This window comes from Schistocerca serialis, chromosome 2 (genome assembly GCF_023864345.2).
Source record: "Schistocerca serialis cubense isolate TAMUIC-IGC-003099 chromosome 2, iqSchSeri2.2, whole genome shotgun sequence".
Lineage (NCBI taxonomy): Eukaryota > Metazoa > Arthropoda > Insecta > Orthoptera > Acrididae > Schistocerca > Schistocerca serialis.
In genome coordinates this window covers 218,612,943-218,635,040 of record NC_064639.1, presented here as the reverse complement: position 1 = coordinate 218,635,040, position 22,098 = coordinate 218,612,943, and the positions used below count along the sequence as shown (strand labels likewise).

General features: G+C 38.3%; 1 protein-coding gene across 1 annotated transcript in view; it reads right to left on the bottom strand.

The window, feature by feature from the left end:
• Window positions 1-22,098, bottom strand: part of LOC126456961 (leukocyte elastase inhibitor-like) — a 136,829-nt gene that overhangs the window by 80,651 nt on the left and 34,080 nt on the right. Inside the window, exon 6 of the mRNA XM_050092896.1 lies at window positions 4,455-4,640. Coding sequence (XP_049948853.1) covers window positions 4,455-4,640 — 186 coding nt within the window. The remainder of the gene's footprint in view (window positions 1-4,454; window positions 4,641-22,098) is intronic.

Sequence of the window (22,098 nt, the reverse complement as noted above, 5' to 3'; positions counted from 1 at the left end):
ATTCCTTCAGCAGTTTTCATTCTACAGCCTCTGGCTGATCTCTCTATAAAGGACCCTAATAAGAAGTAATAAGAGCAATACATTTACTACCACATACTATTTATGCCTTGTTCATTTTCCTTGTTTGATTTTTGTAAACATATATGGTACCTTTTCGATAAAATCATTGTTTACTGTATAACTTCTCAAAGAACTATTGTTTTCATATTTGTGGAATACTGAGATCTTTTAATATGATGCCTCAAGTCTTGTATCTGCTTCCAACAAATCCAGCAATAAAGTAAAAGAAATGTGGAATATTATAAAAAGGGAAGAGGGGAAATCAAAGCTACACACACGAACATAGAAATCAAACTCAACAATGAATTTATATCTGACTGATGACCTCAGAAGTTAAGTCGCATAGTGCTCAGAGCCATTTTTGCTCAGAATCTATATCTAATCCCGAAGTTAGGGTGAGCTCTTTCAAAATATTCTTTACGAGCATAGCTGAAAAACTGGTCAAAAATAATCCCAACACAAACTACCAACCAGCAAACCAAAAATATCACACATGTTGCAGAATCAATTTTCATTACCAAAGTCACTGAAAATGATGATGCAAAGGCCCTCAGAGAGTTAAAAAATTCATATTCAGCTGGAATTGATGGTATCCCAGCAGCTGTCATCAAAAATTGTGTACACACAATTGCTGAACCATTAACTCACCTATGTGACTGTTCTTTCCAGGTAGGTACTTTCCCTGAATCTCTGAAACTTTCTAAACTAATTCCTGTCTTCAAAAAGATGATGATAAAGATATGAATAACTACAGGCCTATCTCAATCTCATCCTGCTCTTCTAAAGTTTTTGAAAAAATAATGTACAAAAAACTGATTGACTTCATTGGAAAAAAATAGATTTACTAAGTTTAGCTCAACATGGGTTCAGTAGCAATGAATCTAATGAAACTGCAGTATATAACTGCATAAATACGCTGTTAGATCTGTTAGATAAAAAACAACCCAGAACAGGCATATTTCTGAATCTGTCAAAGGCTTTTGACACTGTTGACCACAAAATATTGCTGGAAAAAATGGAACACTATGGTATCAGAGAAATTGTAAAGCAAGGTGTACCACAAGGCTCAGTATTGGGAAGTAAGGTGTACCACAAGACTCAGTATTGGGACCTCTACTTTTCCTCTTGTATATTAATGACTTGAACCTGAATGTGGATTCACACAAAACAATAATATTTGCTGATGACACAACTGTACTCCTCAAAGGGGAGAATACAGAGGCTGTTCAGAAAGCTGTGAACTTGACCAAAATCAACAGATTAACTATCAACACCAAAAAGACAGCTTCCATGAACTTTCACACAACACAAAATGCAAATTAGGACTCAGCCACTTGTCACTGTAAATAACCAGCCAATAGATACTGACACTGTTTTCAAATTCCTGGATCTGTGGGTTCAAGGTAACCTGAAATGGAATACACATACAGGAAAGATAAATGCCAGAATTAGTTCTGGCTGTTATGCATTGAGTGTACTGAAATCATGTGCTAGCCTGAAAACATTAACCAGTGCATACTACGCTTACATAGAAGCCCTCGTAAAATATGGTGTGATATTTTGGGGAAATTCTCCAACTGCCCTGAGCACATTCAAAATCCAGAAGAGAGCAATGAGGATTATTATCGGGAGCAAACCCAGAGACTCCTGCAAACCCATCTTCAGAAAGTTGGAAATCCTTTCACTGCCTTGCCTACACATTCCCAAGACTAAAATTTTTCAGAAACCACTTAGTGCCAACTGACTCCATACATAAACACAACACCAGGAAAAACTCAGATGTGCATGTTTTATGTACAAACACTCAACTGTGTAAAAAGGGAGCTTTCCACAGGTGCCTTCAACTGTTCAACAGTCTTCCCACTAGTATTAAGTCCACTGAAGACAACATAAAATTTAGCAAAGCCGTGAAGTCATATTTGTTGTTGCACTGTTTTTACTCCATAAATGAATATCCAGAACAGTAATCTTGCTATTTATGTTAAACTGAAAACATTGAGCAAGGAGTGAAGTAAACTTAAACAATCTTTGCTATATAATACATTAGGATACTATATTTTAATATATGTTAACAATGTTAACTGATATTTTCTGACATCTGTAACACACTGTGTACCATCAGATCACATGGAATAAATAAATAAATAAATAAATAAACACCCTGATTCTTATACATTTGAAGATATAATTTCTTCAAAGAAAGTTCCCTGAAATAGTCATCCAAAAGGATACACTTTCCAGTCAGATGACTAAGGCAGTCATCACCTATGCTAGGCAAACAAGTGAAGATAGCAGAAGGCTGGCACTGAGGGAAGACAGGTCCAGTGATATGACCTTGTATTTAAATTAGGTATCTGTTTGTTCTTTATAAGAACAACAATGCAGGAGAATAGGAAATAATGGAATTTTGAAGTTTTCCCAAAAGGGGGACCACATGGCTGAGTTGGTGGTTGGAATTCAATATTGGCTCAGCATTGAACTTCACAATCACAAGTTTATATGAAAGTGAAAAATTGCTGGAGTAATATGTTAATTAAAAGTTGATTTTATTCTGAATTCTGAGGCATGTGAAGGAAACAAATAAATTTCCTAGTTACTTTAATTTTTGTGGGATAACTAGTTTAGCATAATATGTCTGCCAGTGGCCTTATAGAGCCAGTATTCATCAAAGAAGTTGTATCAAGTGAATAATATAATACCTTATTGTTCAACTGAGCCATTTGTTCAGCTCTGCTGAAGTGTTTTCTCCACAGATTTTAACCACTACCACATTACCATTAAAATAAGTGGTCACTGCTGCACAGCATATTTGTTGGAAGATGGAAAGAACAGTAAGAAAGTGTTGCATATTTAACTGGATCCTTGTATGTATCATCATTACACTTACAAGGAGATGCCCTAGGGCAGGGATTGACTTTTGAAATTATCTATGTAGGTTAGGGTCCTTAGTGTCACACCTTTCAGTCATTCATGAAAGTGGGCTCTCATTTGTGAGTAATCAATGAGAAATGAATTCACATGATTCACTTCAGCCTTAAATATAAGAACACTGAGCAGAGTAGCAGTGTTGCATAGGAATCAAGGAATATTCCTGATCTGCAGAAAGTTGCAGGTTTGAATAATGTCAGGTGCTTCATTATTTTTTACTTTTTAATTTTTATTGAAAAGGCTATTTTTATTCAACTGATTACTTTAAATGTAGCTTTTTAAAAATTTCTAATCCTTTGTTGCATTATTTTAATCCTCATATTAACTTTTCAAGTTGCTCTCATTTATTTCCTTCCCAGTATTGTTTTTTATTTGGAATCTTTTTCCACATCATTTTAGTTACTGTCATATATTAACTCTGATTTAATTTCTTCCATTTTATCAGTTTATATTCACTGCTGTTCATTCACTATTTCTATTCCTCATTTTGCTTGAATTTTGCTTCATTTAAAATCCATTCTTTCCTATATATCTTCATCTGCATTATTTTGTCCTTAGTGCAACAAGACATATGGTTGAATTGTTTGTATGACAATATCAATGAAAAAAGTCTACATCTTGTGGGAGTGAAAAAGACAATTTTACACCCACTATAGACACATTACTTTATCTTTTGTTTCTCAAGAGATAGATCAGTATTTTCAAACATTTAAATATTGTGACAGATACATAAAAATAATTATAATCATCTGGACAAAGATTCCAAATGAAAAATGATAGGAAGAAAAAAGGGGGAAAATGGAGAAGTTAATACAATGATTAAAATGATGCAAAAAAGGACTAGAATTTAAACAGAGTACATTTAGATCAACTAACTGATTAAATGTAATGCTCAAAGTCATTTTGATACACATTTGAAAGTAAAGAACTACAAAGCAACTGACAGAATTTGAGCACATAATCTTTAGCATGTCAAGAACATATCTTACCCCTACATTACACAACCTCTGTGCATAATTACTAATTAACTTAAATTTAAGGCTCTAGAGTAGCCACAATATTCATTTTCATCTATTACTCGCAAATGATGGCCTACTTTCATGAATGACCATAAGGTAACTACAATAACCTACATGGCGGATGATTTCAAAAGCTCAATCCCACCTCTGGGGATCTCTCCTTGTTAGCTCTAGGAGAGTTAGCATGCACCCCAGAGCATCTAACATGTGACATATTGCCTATGAATCCATTCCTATTATATACTGTGTACTACTTCTCACTCTGATTTACAATAATAAGATTAGTTACTGTGGCTAACTATCATTTCAAATACATGTAATTTAGTAACTGTAATATAAATGAAAGTCTTAATCCTTGGTTATTGTGCCTTTGACAGTTAATATTAAAAAAGAACAAACAATTTGAGTCACGAATATGTGGACCTTAAAGTAAGAAACTACACTGACCTTAATAAGCGTAGGATTCAAATTTATGTCATTTTGTAGCATGAATCGAGGCAATGTAACTTCTACCTCAGCAGGATATATTGTTCTCAAAGCCTCTATAATATCTGCACCACGAAGTTGATTTTCCAGCATTCTCAAACCATCAATCTTGCGTGGCAACAAAATTACCATACTCAGGTTCCGCCCCTAAATGAGAAATTTTCAGTAAGTTCATTTTGTACATTAGCTTTACATAGAAAACTGAAAAACAAGACTAAACCAAACAATGAAAAATCCATGATGGAATGTAACAATATTATGAACAGGATAGTTGCTACTTACCACTAGTCGCTACTCAAACAGAAAGATTGTCAGAAAGTGAGCTTTCGACCAACAAGGCTTTTGTCAGAAACAGACAACACAGACATGCACATGTGCACGCGCACGCACACGCGCCCGCGCACGCACATGCTCAGTCTCTGACTGCTGAGGCCAGACTCAGAATCATATCTGTACAACAGGCATATGGCCAGACACAACAGCCAGAGACAGAGCCCGAAACTGTGGTTGTGTGTTAGTGCATGCGAGGGTGTGAGTGTGCGAGGGTGTGAGTGTTTGGTGTCTATTTGTGATGAAGGCCTTGCTGGCTGAAAGCTCACTTACTGAGAGTCTTTTTGTTGTGCCTATCTGTGACTTAGCATCTCTGCTATATGGTGAATAGCAACTATCCTTTTCATACTAATGAAAAGTAAGACTCCCACTTCTGAAAAATAACACAATGTCACTTATAGGCATTCCCCTACATTATTAACTCCTTAATGTTTTCCAAAAAATATTTTTTTTAATGTGATTGTTAAATACATGGTTTATTTTTCATGAGTAGTAAATACTTTCTTTAACCAAATAGTGGTTTGAGGATAACTGCTTTACTGGGCACAGTACTGTTTGAGATGATGTATCATTGCCTCATCTAACCTAAGGACGAATAAACTCATCCAGTTAAGAAGTAGCGAATGGGACAGTATCCATGTTACAGGGCAATTTCATTCTCAAAAGCACACTGTCCTAGTAGTCCCCTGTTGTACACACTTTATCCAATTGATTTTCCAACAAGTCCACGAGTTCAGCTCATACTATAGACAAATGACATTGTTTCATATTAAAGTAGCATAAATGTCTAGCTCCTGAGTGCAGGCCCCGGACTTCCTGCAACAACTTAGTGACATGGGTGGCAAAACAGAAGGTTCCCTCAATGCAACAATGAGCCATGTAATCATTATGACATGACACTCAGTCCCCATGGAGCTGTGGCAAATGAGATCTTGGGTGGAGCTGTGCAGTTGGGACGCACAGTCAGGTACCTAGCTGTCACTTTCAAAAGGCGCCAAACTTGAACACCAAAATTTTGAAGAATTGTGTGTGAAAGTGACAGGAAGGCTGCACAAGATCTACCTACTGCTAAAGCTGCAGGACCTGGGATCTGTTCTGTACAAGATGCTGCTGCATCCAATTTTGGAATGTGCAGTAATAGTCTAGGAAACAAGAAATGATACATGTATCTATCACCCACAGGGGACGCAAAACTAAGTTCTTAAACTCACAATGCACCTGCCTCAGGCTCTCCTGACATCCAAACTCTACAATGTAAATACTTATGTCTGTGAAAAGTTCAGGTGATCAGAGAGTGACATCTACAGGAACTGTAGTATATCCTGGAACTGACACATCTCCAACCTGGTCATCTAAGTGCAATGCCACAATGCCCTTCGATTGTTGCATCCACTGGAGACATATTAGCATCCTTCAGGATACTAATACAACTTTTTTACATGTTTCAGATAGGCCCAAGAAAAAGCTGTCAGAAGGAAAGCTTCTAGTATTGGATCAACAAAAATTTTTGAAGGAATAGCCCTGAGGACCTTAACAGGAGACAAGGAGCCTGTGTGATGTTACTGCCGCGGGATGGACAATCTACCAGGTCTGTTGTGGGCCAGTATGAATGTATGTTGGGATGCAAGCTGTCACATGGCTGTGACAGGCAAGCATAGCAGAAGTAAAGGTGGCTAGTAAGCCAGGAGGCCCAGCAGTCACCAGGGTTTTCCAGTCAGGAAGAGGGGTTTATTCCAGTGACATGGTCACAGGGCGAGCTAATATGGAGGCACCTGTAAGGTGAAATGTCGTCACTAATATGATTTTAAAGAAAATACATTACAACTCATTACAAGCATGCTAGAGAAAAACCAAGTAGAGAAAAACCAAGACAGTTTTGAAACCACGGCAGTGGGCCAAGCTCATTGAACATAAAGACATGTCTGAAGCTTTGTTAGAAAGTTATAGACACTACTACCATTATTTTTTATAGTAAATAGCAACAACTGAATTCACCCCAAAATTCGCACGCATGATACACCAGATGAAAGAGGATAATGCCTGCAATATAATTAACAGATTATTCTTCTAATCAGACAACTATAAAAAATGTTATAAACAGTTTAGTTTATTTAAGTAAGTAGTGCCATAACTATGAACTAGTCCACTGAGACGCAAGTTATCTTCTCAGCATGAGTTTCTTTCTTTAATATTCCAATAACTTTCAATGTGTATTCAATTGTACTTGCGATTTATACTTAGTGTTTTGACTAGTATAAAGTGTGATGAGTTGTGTGTTTGATATTTGCTTAAAACTGTTAAAATAATGTACAAATGAATCTATTAAGAGACTAGAAAATGACTGCAAATATTTTCAATTGTTTCATCATAAGCAATTATATAAAACTATAAGAAAATTATGAATGATGGTCAGGATGAAAGTATCTGCACTGAATCGAGGAGTGGTCAATAACCGAACGCTTGAAAAGCATGCGGGGCAGAACTTATGGTCTTTTGAATGACATCTTGTATCTGGAGTGTTGGTGAGCTGTTCCAGCTGGAGCTGGTAATGCTATGGGCAGTGTGTTTGCTGAAAATGTTATTTTCCTGTATTGGGACTTGTACATTGTGATTTAGTGCATACTGCTGGGCATAGTGCTAGATCTGCACAAAGTTATACCCGAATAATTTGCACTGGTGATAGACACTGTTCAGTTATTCAATGAGTTATTTCTCTGTGGCCACCATCCACATACTTGATGCTTTTTCAAAAAATTCGCTAAGGTCTCACTGCTACTATTAGGCTTTGGTATTAATATCATACTGTGTTGTTGGGCTAAACAGCGATGGTGTATGGCCTAACCCCTACTGCGTACAACAAGGCTAAAATCTCCATTAATGTATGAGTACAAAATAAATGCCCAGTCTTTGGAAGCAGTAACATCTGTCAAGTACCTGTGTGTGATTATTCGAAATGATCTTAAATGTAATGATCGGATTACACAACGGGCAAGGCGCACTCTAGATTGTAGTTTATTGGTAGAATCCTGAAGCGCTGTAGTCCTTCAACAAAGGATACTGCTTACAATACGTTAGTTCATCCAGTCTTAGAGTATTGTTCGTCTGTATGGGACCCTTACCAGTTGGGTCTGATTCAAGAGATTGAGAAGGTCCAAAGAAGAGCGGCAAGATTCTTTACTGGTACATTTAGCCATCACAAGAGCATTAAAAATCACACAGTAAGTCTGAAGTGGGACACACTTGCAGATAAGACGACATACTAAACGGAAGGGGCTGCTCACTAAATTCCAAAATCTGATCTTCGCCGAGGATGCACAGCATATATTATTACCAACAACTTTTAAATCGCACAATGATCACCATTCAAAGATAGGGAAATTAGAGCTCATACTGAGGCGTTCAGACAATCATTTTTCCCTCACGTGACCCACGAGTGGAACAGAGGGGGGGAAATATGACTTTGGCGTGAATTGTACCCTCCGCCACACACCACTTGGTGGCTAGTAGCAGAGTACATATGTAGATGTAGATGTAGATGTAGCTTTTACATTTGAGTGTTAGCCTATTTTCTCGTTCATGTCTTTAATTAGAAAGGGGGGCTCAGCATGCATATTAATTTTTTGATATCAGGACTTATGAAATGATGCTCTTACATAAATACAGGAGGGCAAGCTAAACAAGAAATACCACAAAATGAATTTTTGAATGTGCCAGGATATAAGAGTGGTAAATGGAGAATTAGAATTAAGTAAATTAATACATTTGGAGAGGCCGTTAGTGGTGCTTACAGGAAGCTCTACAGTAAAGAGGAGACTTCCAAAATCACTGCAGTGGGAACTCCTCCACAGCCCTACTGATTCTGTAGAAGAGTTCCTGGGTTTCATAAAATACATGGATACAACTCCGTGTTACAGAACAAAATTTGTTGAGCAGGTAGATAGTGAAAGAAACCATGGCAGAGTTAAATACAGTAATAATTTCAAAGGAAATCTTAGGGATGGATGGAGAGATGATGAGTGGACATAATAATCACAGAGAGATAGACAGCAAGGAGATAATGGGAATTATAATGAAAGAAGGGAAAATTTTGAGCAGAGTAGAGAGGACGTATGGCAAGAGCAAAGACTTCAGAGTGCACAGGGTGTAAGGCTTCAGGGCAGACCAGTGAAAAACTAATGGGAGCTTAACTCAAGGTCCACAGAGGGGTAATGCATATGCAAAGAATAGGACCAGACAAGTTACAATAGGGAAGAGAATTGTAGTGATAAACAAAGAAGAGAAATTGCTATATACAACATTGATGCAATAATAGGTAATTAAATTAGTGAATGGTTTAATAACTATAGTTACTGAAACAGGAGGAACAATATTAATAATACCACCAACATGAATAAATGTAACTTAAAATATAACTTCAAATTTAAAGTGGCAAGGAAAAGTGAAGAATTAAGAGTGAGCAGGATGCAAGGGAAATGGGCTGCTTTGGTGTTTTATCTGCTCTCTCTATCCATTATATGAACACTCTTACACATATCCCTTAAGGATCTGTTTAAGGAAGATGCAGATATAGAATATAGGGATATGTGTAAGAGTGTTCATATGATGAATAGGGAGAGCAGGAAAAACACTGAAGCAGATCCGTTGAAAGAGACTCAATTAAAAAAGTTGATTATTGAAAAATTTCAACCAATTATTAGTGTCACAGTGGGCAACCTAGAAAGTATTGCATTATCAGATTCTGGGTCTAGTGTGTCAGCTGTATCTGAATCATTTTGGCAACAGGTAACAAGCATAGATTTGGTGGGATTGGCTGTAAATGGGGTTAAAATAAAGACCACAACTGGGGGATGTAACAAGCCAGTAAAGATGAAGATTCTATTCGATTTTAATATTGAGGATCAGTCTTTCGATACTGACTGCTTTGTAGTGCCTGGCCTTGCTGTGACCATTATTCTCGGGGCGAATTTTTTGGTAAGTATGGTTGCAGTATTATTGTAACAGAGTTCTGGAATTTAATGAAGGAGGTAGGAGGGCAAAAAGAAAAAGAAGAGTTAAATTTATAAATGAATTGATGGGAGGTAAAGTGATGGCTCACCTAAAAAGGGAGACTGCGTATAGCGAGGAGGCATATCCTTTAGAATAAATAAATGTAAAATAAAACATAAAACAAAAAAAACTGTCATAGGATCGAAGCTCTCAGCTCAAGGTACTAGTGAGTAAATGTTTGTTTTCAGATAAGCCTGGGAAAGTAGTTGATTTTGAATATAATTTAGAGGTAATGCCCCATGAAATAATTAGTGTTAAACCTTTCACTATTGCTGTGGCAGACAAGGAAACAGTAAGGTTCAGAATAAAGAAAATGCTAGACTGGAAGGTTATTGAGTTGTGCAGGAGTGAGTATAGTAATCCAGTTGATACAGTAAAAAAGAGAGGTTGGTTGTGTTAGAGGCAAGGGGATTGAATTAAATAATTGTAAAGAGACTGACCAACCAGAAAACACAAATGAACTTTTGCAAAATTTTAACAATATACAGCTTGTGTCTAGTGTAGATTTAACTTGTCGTTTCTGGCAGGTGAGGTTTGCTGAAAACAATAGGAAGTATACTGCTTTGTTATTTGAAGGGAGAACATATATGTTTAAAGTGATTCTATTTGGATTAAGTATATCAGTGGTAGTGTTCATTAGGGCATTGAATCATGTTCTTGGGATGTGAGTTGTTGAGAAAACTTACTGTGTATGTTAATGACGTATTGATAACCAGCAGCTCATGGCAGGAACGTTGCCAGATATTGGAGGAGGTGTTCAAAGCTATGTATAAAGTAGGGATGACTCTTAACCTGAATAAATGTGAATTTATGCAGGCATAATTGTCATTTTTTGGTCATCTGTTAACTTCTGAGGATACAGTTTCTAACTAGGAGAAGATAAAGGCTACTTCTGGGTTCAAGAGCAAATGAAGCCATTTATTGGGCTATGAATATTGTATTGGAAATTCATCTGTGATTATAATATGAATTCACCAAATATATGTAGACTGTTAAAAAAGAATGTCACCTGGAGCTGGTCTGCTGATTTAGATAAGGAATCTGAGGCTATCACAAATAGCTTAGTTAATAGTAAAGTATTATACTATCCAGGCATGTCATAACCTTTCTGCATTGCATCTGACAGTTCAATTATGGTATAGGATCAGTCCTGTTCCAGGAAAAAAATGATAGCTGGAAATCTACAGAAAAGAACTATAGCATTTGCAATTCAGATAGTATCTAAGCATGAACTAATCTATAGGATGTCAAAAAATGAGTTACTGGCTATAGAACTTGGCTTCCAAACATTCAGGATTTATCTGGAAGACAGGGAGGAATGTAAACTGTCGACCAGTCAGTTAAGGAGATGGGCGAAGTTTCTGCAGCAATTTAGATATCAAATTGAATATATAAAAGGGACAGAGAACAATATGGTACATTCCTCGTCCCAGGTACCAATCAAAAAGTGCAAGGAAGAAATGGAATCAGAGAAAGAATTCCAAATAATGTATATAAAAATGCAGAGGAAGAAAAGGAGATAAAAACAATATGCCAAGATATGCACAGGCTCCAAAATGGGGATGCAACACTGAAATTCATTAAAGTTAATTTTGTGTGTAAAGGATATGAAAAAATTAAACAATATTATAAGGTTTATAATTGTCTACTATTTAGGCAAAAATAGTTTAGACAGTGAAGAATGTAAGCTGTGTTTTGCACAAGGACAGGTAGAAACATCAGTTAATTACATTCATTATGACCATGGGCATTAGAGAGCATGGAAGTGTTTAGAAATTATGCACTAATTGTCATATTTAATAACATGGTTAGAAGAGTAAGGAAACAGTTGGCTCATTGTGACCAATGTCAAAGGGTGAAGTTTAGCATAGTAGCTACACAGGGAGAAATGTAGATAATCATCCCCAATAGAGCAGTTTAGTTTCTGGTTATCAATTTGCTTGGACCCCTGCCAGCAGGTTGTGGTGGACTGAAATATACAAAGGACTACAAAGGACATTCAAAAAGTTTTGCACAGTCTCTCTATTTTTTTTTATTTTTGCAGTAGAAGAGTGAAACCTTTTGTGAACATACTTGGAACATTTAGCTAAAAGTTGGTATATAAAAGTATTTTCTTTTATTTACAGGTGAGCCATAATGGACTGTGAAGCAGATGTCAGGTTGCGACAACGGTCTGTGAAGGAGTTCCTCTTCAAGACCAGCGATAACTCTGCCACGCTGATTCACAGGAAGTTGCTCCCTGTTTATGGGGAGGACACAGTGGATCACAGCAGTATCCAGTGGTGGTTGCAGAAGTTTAAAGAAGATGATTTCTCTCTATTGGACAATTCACGATGCGGTAGACCATATGGCAGTGAGTGATGTGAATAAGGAGACCATTGATCAAATCATCCGAAATGACAGATGTGTGACAACATGACAGCTTGCTGAAATGACTCGTTTGTCATTGGGTAGTGTGGTATCACTGGTGCAGTCATTAGGATACAGAAAAATCTGTGCACGTTGGGTGCCTAGATTATTGACAAGAGAAATGAAAACGATGAGGAAGAATGTATTCGAGGGTCTCATGAAGACCTTTACTGAAGAGTGAAAACAGTGTTTTGATGGCATCTGTTTTTGTCAGAACCTGAGAGCAGAACCCAATCCATGGAGTTGCGTCATCAGGGTTCCCCTTGGAAGAAGATATCAAGACTTTCATGAACAGTAGGTTGAAAGGTGATGACCTCCTCCTTCTGGGATTAGTGTGGTGACATTTTTATTGACTTCTTGGAACCTGGCTCCATAATTAACTGGGATTGTTACTTTTTGTCATTGGACAAGCTGCAATGTACCATCAAGACCCACAGACCACAGCTTCAGGGTCAGCTCATCAGACTACACCATGACAATGCCAAAACCCTACATACAGCCCTTATGACACAGGAGAAAATCAGGAAAATGGGTTGGAAAATTGTTCCTCATCCTCTCTACAGTCTGGACTTGGCTCTGTCTGACTTTTACCTCTTTGGTCACCTGAAGGCCTACTTGCATGGTAAAATACTTGATTGTGAGAAGGACCTTATTTCCTGTGTCAAGCGATGGTGTAAAAGTCAGTCCCCAGAATTTTACCAAAGTGCATTTACATCATGGAAAGAAGGTTGGGCCAGATGTGTCACAGCTGATGGAGGCTACATTGAGTAGGCTCAATGTATGCTAAGTGTTCCAAGTATGTTCACAAAAAAATTCCTTCTCCTCCTGCAAAAAATAAAAAAATTAGAGACGAATGCACAAAACTTTTTGAGCTCCCTTTGTATATTTTTAGCAGTAGATGTAATCTCTAACCAATTCGCTTTCTACCTTCAACCCACAAGTAAGAGTGTAGTTAATAAACTAGAAAAGGACTGGATAGTGAACATGAAATTGCCTGAAAAGATTCTATCAGACAATGGTGCACAATTTACTTACCGAGTGTGGGACAATTTGTAGAAAGAGGAGGCATTAGACACACAAGGATATGGGTGTTCCACACAGCAAGTAATCCTGCAGAGAAATGCATATGGGAACTGGATAGGTTGTGCACAACTTACTGCAGAAAAAAACACACTACCTGGGTGTGGCATTTTACTGTCTTTGAAGATCTTATGAGTATAGTTAAAAGTAATGCCACTGGTTTCTTGCCATATGAAGTGACGATAGGAAAAAACTCAATAATTTGATAGCAGAGAATACTGAGTTTGCTTCAGATAACCTTTTAACCACAGTAGAGAGGGAGGCACTAGTTAATCAACATTTGCTAAAAATTGTTCTGAAAGAAAGAAGAGACATGATGGAAAATACAGGACTGTTAAATTTAAATGAGGAGATATAGTGTTGGTCAGAACTAAAGAAAAACTGAGTGAAATTTATGGGAAAACCAAAAAATTATTTGTACTGTATCATGGGCCATTTGAAGTAACAGAGTGCCCACATCCTAAAGCCTATAGTCTGGGATACCCGATGTCAAAGAAACCTTTGGGTCTGCAAAATGTAACTGAGCTGAACAGGTATACTGAAAAGTGAATGAAGAGAATACAATGTGCTCAAGGGTATATGAAGCATATATTTATTATCATGTTGTATAGTTGTAAGTAATTTTGTGGGTTTCTAATTAAGTGTTTCTGCATGGTACATAGATGAAGAGTAACACTATTTTCTTAGCTGACACTGGTGGAACTGATGGCAGAAGTTTCATTTAGAAGAGGATTATAGGAATTTTACTCTTCATGAGAACACATGAATGGGTGTACTGTATAATAAAAATAAATTAAGCGATTTGTTATCTGTATACATGTGGAAATGTAGAGAAATTTAGGTTTATATAATCATATGATTGTCGCAAAGGTTATTGACATTATTACCATTATTGTTTATAGTAAATTGTAACAAGTGAGTCCACCACAAAAGTCATACTCTTGATATACCAGATGAAAGACGATAATGCCTGCAATATTTTTACAATCAAGTAACTATAAAAATGTTATGAACAATTTAATTTATTTAATAAATAATGCCATAACTATGAACTCACCCACAGAGACACAAATCATCTTATCAACACGAGTCTTTCCTTAATATTCCAGTAACTTTCAACATGTACTGAATAGTACTTGTGATTTATAAAATAGTTCAAGTTAGTATTTTGCATGGTGCTGAATGTGACAGTTTGTGTGTTCCAAATTCGTTTGAAATTGTTAAAATAATGTATAAATGAATTAGTTAAGAGACTGGAAAATGATTACAAAGATCTTTGTATGCTTTATCATAAGTAATTATACACTACTGGCCATTAAAATTGCTACACCAAGAAGAAATGCAGATGATAAACGGGTATTCATTGGAAAAATATATTAAACTAGAACTGACATGCGATTAAATTTTCACGCAATTTGGGTGCATAGATCCTGAGCAATCAGTACCCAGAACAACCACCTCTGGCCGTAATAACGGTCTTGATATGCCTGGGCATTGAGTCAAACAGAGATTGGATGGCATGTACAGGTACAACTGCCCATGCAGCTTCAACACGATACTACATTTCATCAAGAGTAGGGACTAGCGTATTGTGATGAGCCAGTTGCTCGGCCACCATTGACCAGACGTTTTCAGTTGGTGAGAGATCTGGAGAATATGCTGGCCAGGGCAGCAGTCTGATATTTTCTGTATCCAGAAAGGCCCGTACAGGACCTACAACATGCGATCGTGCATTATCCTAGTGAAATGTAGGGTTTTGCAGGGATCAAATGAAGGATAGAACCACAGGTCATAACACATCTGAAATGTAATGTCCACAGTTCAAAGTGCCGTCAATGCGAACAAGAGGTGACTGAGACGTGTAACCAATGGCACCCCATACGATCGCGCCGGGTGATACACCAGTATGGCGATGATGAATACACGCTTCCAATGGGCATTCACCACGATGTCGCCAAACACAGATGCAACCATCATGATGCTGTAAACAGAACCTGGATTCATCTGAAAATATGACGTTTTGCCATTCGTGCACCCAGGTTCGTCGTCGAGTACACCATCACAGGCGCTACTGTCTGTGATGCAGCGTCAAGGGTAACCGCAGCCATGGTCTCTGAGCTGATAGTCCATGCTGCTGCAAACGTCATCGAACTGTTCATGCAGATGGCTGTTTTGCGAACGTCCTCATCTGTTGACTCAGGGATCAAGACGTGGCTGCACGATCTGTTACAGCCATGAGGATAAGATGCCTGTCATCTCGACTGCTAGTGATACGAGGCTGTTGGGATCCAGCACGGCGTTCCATATTACCCTCCTGAACCCACCGATTCCATATTCTGCTAACAGTCATTGGATCTTGACCAACGCGAGCAGCAATGTCGTGGTACGATAAACCGCAATCGCGATAGGCTACAATCCGACCTTTATCAAAGTCGGAAACGTGATGGTACGGATTTCACGTCCTTACACGAGGCATCACAACAACGTTTCACCAGCCAACGGCGGTCAACTGCTGTTTGTGTGTGAGAAATCTGTTGGAAACTTTCCTCATGCCAGCACATTTTAGGTGTCGCCACCGGCGCCAACCTTGTGTGAATGCTCTGAAAAGCTAATCATTTGCATATCACAACATCTTCTTCCTGTCAGTTAAATTTCGCATCTGTAGCACATATTTGTGGTGTAGCAATTTTAATGGCCAGTAGTGTATGAAACTGTTATGAAAATTAAGAGTGGTGATCAGGGTCAAACATTGTTGTTTTGTCAGAACCTGAGCGCAGAACCTAATCCATGGAGTGACGTCATCAGGGTTCCCCTTGGAAGAAGATATCAACACTCATGAACAGTAGGTCGAAAGGTGATGACCTCCTCCTCCTGGGATCAAAGTATCTGCATTGAATCGAGGAGTGGTCATGTGACTGAACCTTTAAATAAGCATGTGGGGCAGAGCTTGTGGTCTTTTGCCTATCCTCTTGTATCTGGAGTGTTGGTGAGGCATTTCATCTGAAGCTGATAATTATCAGTGCTTATACTGTGAATTTTATTTGCATGTATTGGGACTTGTACATTGTGATTTGTTTGGGCCACCATTCGCACACATTGTTCTTCTCTATAAAAATAATAAAAAGAGATTTATATAAAACTTAAAATCAATTGTTTCGAGCAATGTTGTTATCCTTTGGAATTTTGACCAACAGGTCCAACCTGAGTACATCTTTTATTAAATTATTCACTAATGTCTCACTGCTACTATTAGGCTTTGGTATTAATATCATTATACTGTGTTATTGGGCTAAATAGCGATGGTGTATGGCCTACCCCTATTGATGTTAGTGAGCCACACTCGAAGTTAATGGCCATACACAGCCCACACATGGGGGAACAGGAGAAAATGTCCTAGAAGACTCACAGTACGAAGATCCCACAGGGTAACTTCATCCTTTTCACCTCTCATGGAAATATCAGACACTAAAACAGTTTTAAAAAATCTTTGTGTGGCACCAATGACTTGGTCTAAATTGTGATGAGGTATCACATGCTAACACAGAAATCAAAGACTGGATCTTGGGCAAGAATTATCAACATTAGCAAAATGTATTGCCACCATCTGACTGTTGGCCTTAGCTACAAACCACTTTCCTTTCAGCAAAGCAGCACCAGTAAAACCAATCATTTTGTAAGAATACCACCAAATTGTGTTTTGTAATGTGGATTTTTAAAATATAGTACACAAAAGAATTCTTTCAACAATCTGCACTTCATTTCTTTAACAATGTACCACAGCTTCTCTCCCTGAACACTAAGGCCTAAGATTCTCTTTGCAGATCGTCTACACTGAACAGCTATTCCATGACTTAACTGCCTATGACTATAAAGTTACGTAATACTTCACCAACAGATAACTGGAACACAAATCTCTAAGACTGCACTTCCAATCTGTAATAATTAACTTCAGAATTAATTAATAAAATATATAATGCCACCTATTCCAATATTATGGTTACTTGCCAAACAATACTGTTTTTTATCGGAATAATGCGTTATAGTTCTCTGTTATTAGTATCTGATAGAAGCATGCCATCAAACTCTCCTAGTCAGCAAAAGCTTGCATCCCGTTTCACTACTACAACAAAAGAACACAATTCTCAACTGAGGAATGATTAGATAGGGCATCCACGAGTCATCATGTCACAAGGGGAAAAATTACGTCGTCGTCGTCGTCATCTAAGACTGATTATGCCTTTCAGCGTTCAGTCTGGAGCATAGCCCCCCTTATAAAATTCCTCCATGATCCCCTATTCAGTGCTAACATTGGTGCCTCTTCTGATGTTAAACCTATTACTTCAAAATCATTCTTAACCAAATCCAGGTACCTTCTCCTTGGTCTGCCCCGACTCCTCCTGCCCTTTACTGCTGAACCCATGAGTCTCTTGGGTAACCTTGCTTCTCCCATGCGTGTAACATGACCCCACCATCTAAGCCTTTTCGCCCTGACTGCTACATCTATAGAGTTCATTCCCAGTTTTTCTTTGATTTCCTCATTGTGGACACCCTCCTGCCATTGTTCCCATCTACTAGTACCTACAATCATCCTAGCTACTTTCATATTCATAACCTCAACCTTGTTGATAAGGTAACCTGAATCCACCCAGCTTTCGCTCCCATACAACAAAGTTGGTCGAAAGATTGAACGGTGCACAGATAACTTAGTCTTGGTACTGACTTCCTTCTTGCAGAAGAGAGTAGATCGTAGCTGAGCGCTCACTGCATTAGCTTTGCTACACCTCGCTTCCACTATGTTGCCATCCTGTGAGAATATGCATCCTAAGTACTTGAAACCGTCCACCTGTTATAACTTTGTTCCTCCTATTTGGCACTCAATCCGTTTATATTTCTTTCCCACTGACATTACTTTCGTTTTAGAGATGCTTATCTTCATACCATAGTCCTTACATTTCTGATCTAGCTCTGAAATATTACTCTGCAAACTTTCAATCGAATCAGCCATCACCACTAAGTCATCTGCATATGCAAGACTGCTTATTTTGTGTTCACATATCTTAATCTCACACAGCCAGTCTATTGTTTTCAACATATGATCCATAAATAATATGAACAACAGTGGAGACAGGTTGCAGCCTTGTCTTACCCCTGAAACTACTCTGAACCATGAACTCAATTTACCGTCAACTCTAACTGCTGCCTGACTATCCATGCAAAGACCTTTAATTGCTTGCAAAAGTTTGCCTCCTATTCCATAATCTCGTAGAACGGACAATAACTTCCTCCTAGGAACCCAGTCATATGCCTTTTCTAGATCTATAAAGCATAGATACAATTCCCTGTTCCACTTCTCCATTATTTGCCGTAAGCTAAAGATCTGGTCCTGACAACCTCTAAGATGCCTAAACCCACACTGATTTTCATCCAATTGGTCCTCAACTAATACTCGCACTTTCCTTTCACCAATACCTGAGAAGATTTTACCCACAACGCTGATTAAAGAGATACCTCTGTAGTTGTTACAATCTTTTCTGTTTCCATGTTTAAAGATTGGTGTGATTACTGCTTTTGTCCAGTCTGATGGAACCTGTCTCTACTCCCAGGCCAATTCAGTTATCCTGTGTAGCCATTTAAGACCTGACATTCCACTGTATTTGATGAGTTCCGACTTAATTTCATCCACCCTAGCTGCTTTATTGCACTGCAGTCTATTGACCATTTTCTCCACTTCCTCAAATGTGATCCTATTTCCATCATCATTCCTATCCCATTCTACCTCGAAATCTGAAACATTACTGATCGTATTTTCACCTACATTGAGCAACTCTTCAAAATATTCCCTCCATCTGCCCAAGGCATCCACAGGATTCACCAGCAGTTTTCCTGACCTGTACAAAATACTTGTCATTTCCTTCTTACCTCCCTTTCGAAGACTGCTAATTACACTCCAGAATGGTTTTCCAGCAGCTTGACCCATAGTCTCCAACCTGTTTCCAAAGTCTTCCTAAGATTTCTTCTTGGATGCTGCAATTATCTGTTTGGCTTTGTTTCTTTCTTCAACATAACTTTCTCTATCTACCTGAGTTCTAGTATGTAGCCATTTTTGATACGCCTTCTTTTTCCTTTTACAGGCTGCCTTGACTGTGTCATTCCACCAAGCTGTTTGCTTCATCCTACTTTTACACACTACTGTTCCAAGACATTCTTTAGCCACTTCTAGTACTGTGTCCCTGTACCTTGTCCATTCCTTTTCCAATGACTGTAATTGACTACATTCAACTAACTGGTGCCTTTCTGAGATCGCTGTTATGTATTTGTGCCTGATTTCCTTATCCTGAAGTTCCTCCTCTCTTATCCTCGTACATATGGACCTGACCTCCTGCACTTTCGGCCTCACAATCCCAATTTCACTGCAGATTAAATAATGATCAGTGTCATCAAAGAATCCCCTGAATACACGTGTGTCCCTCACAGCCTTCCTGAATTCCTGATCTGTTGTTATATAGTCAATGACAGATCTGGTTCCCCTGCGTTCCCAAGTATACCGGTGAATGTTCTTATGTTTAAAAAAGGAGTTTGTGATTACTAAGCCCATACTGGCACAGAAATCCAAGAGTTGTTTCCCGTTCCTGTTGGCCTCCATATCCTCTCCAAATTTACCCATAACCTTTTCATACCCTTCTGTTCGATTTCCAATCCTGGCATTAAAATCACCCATGAGCAGAACACTGTCCTTGTCCTTTACTCTAACAACTACATCACTGAGTGCCTCATAAAAACTATCCATCTTATCTTGATCTGTCCCTTCACAATGCGAATATACTGACACAATCCTAATTTTCTTGCTAGACACTGTCAAATCTATCCACATCAGTCGTTCGTTTACATACCTTATTGCAAATACGCTGGGTTCCATTTCTTTCCTGATGTAAAGCCCTACACCCCATTGTGCTATTCCTGCTTTGACTCCTGACAGGTAGACCTTGTATTCTCCCACTTCCTCTTCTTTCTCACTCCTTACCCAAATGTCACGGACAGCTAAACCGTCCAGCCCCATCTTACTTGCAGCCTCTGCCAGCTCTACCTTCTTCCCAGAGTAGCCCCCATTGATATTAATAGCTCCCCATCTCATTACCATTTGTTTGCCAAGTCGTATCTTAGGAGTCCCTGGTTTGTCAGTTAGAGGTGGGACTCCATCACCTCCAAATGTCCGAGGCATTTTGCTCTGATTGTGGCCAGCATCATATTTAAAGTACCAGGGAAGCAGATTGCTAGCCTTACTTGCCCTGAGTCACATTGGGTTTTACCCCTAACGGCTGAGGGACTAACTGGTGGATTTGGTAGTCTTTGCCGTATGAGCACAAAGGTGACCATCACTCAGAATATGTCCGAGATGCCCAGCCTTATTCCAAAGTAACTGGTATCCCGACTGTCGGGACCACTTACTTGGCCACGCATACGTTGCCCGTGGTTCATGAACTAGGACATGACTACAGGAACCCATACCATGAACCACGAAAATTACATATGTATAAATAATTTGGCAAGAAGATATTTTCATCTGCAGAAATATTTTCCTTCTTTGTCATAGAAGTGTGTTCATGGCAGTGGACACAAGTAGATATGAGGTAGAAGGTGATCATACTTCTTTGCAGGTCATATGATGGTGGTAAAATAATCAAATGAACAGAATCACAATACAGCAGTCTGTATTAATATTAAATCAAAGGCATAAACATGAAGTTGTTTCAAAAATAAGTAATAACACCTTTGTATATTTTCAGGGTATACAAAGGTGTTATTACTTATTTTTGAAACAATTTCATATTTATGCTTTTGATTTAATTTTAATACAGACTGTTGTATTGTGATTCTGTTCATTTGATTATTTTACCACTATCATATGACCTTCAAAGAGGTATGTTCACCTTCTATACCTCGTATCTACTTGTGTCCACTGCCATGAACACTCTTCTATGAAAAAGAATTGTATATTTTCAGGGTCCCGTGTGGGGTTTGTTAGTCCCCCATCAGGCACCTCCCCAGGTGGCGGATAGGGGAATGCTCTCATAATGTATGGAGACTGCGGTCAGCGCCATGAATTTGGAACCGGTTTCTACACTCATAAAACAATAGATGACTCAGTAAGGGAGTTCAAACATGTTAATAACTGTACATCATACATAACTATTCAGACGCAGTGGTTAGACATTACATTTCTAAATGCACACGCACCCACAGAAGATAAGGATGACAACACGAAAGAAGAATTCTACAGCCAACTGGAACAAACGTACAACTTTTTAAGTAGGCACAATGTGAAAATAGTGTTAGGAGATTTTAACGCCAAAGTAGGAAAGGAAGAAATCTACAAACCAACCACTGGAAATTTTAGCTTACACGAGGAAAGTTCAGAGAACGGGGTTCGACTTATAAACTTTGCAGTGACAAATGGCCTCACGATAAGCAGTACAAAATTTCACGAGATGGAAAGGTAGTCAATCAAATAGATCACGTCGCTATCCAGAAATGATTCCAAAACAGCATTAAAGATGTCAGAACCTTTAGGGGAGCAGATTGTGACACAGACCACATGTTAATAATATCAAAAATGAAAGTGAAACTCAAAAGGAAAGTAAATAGAAATAGAGAAGAAATTACAAGATATAACATAGGAAACGTGGTGAAAGTAGATATAAAAGAAAATTTTGCAAAAGAAATTAAAAGCAACCTAACAAAA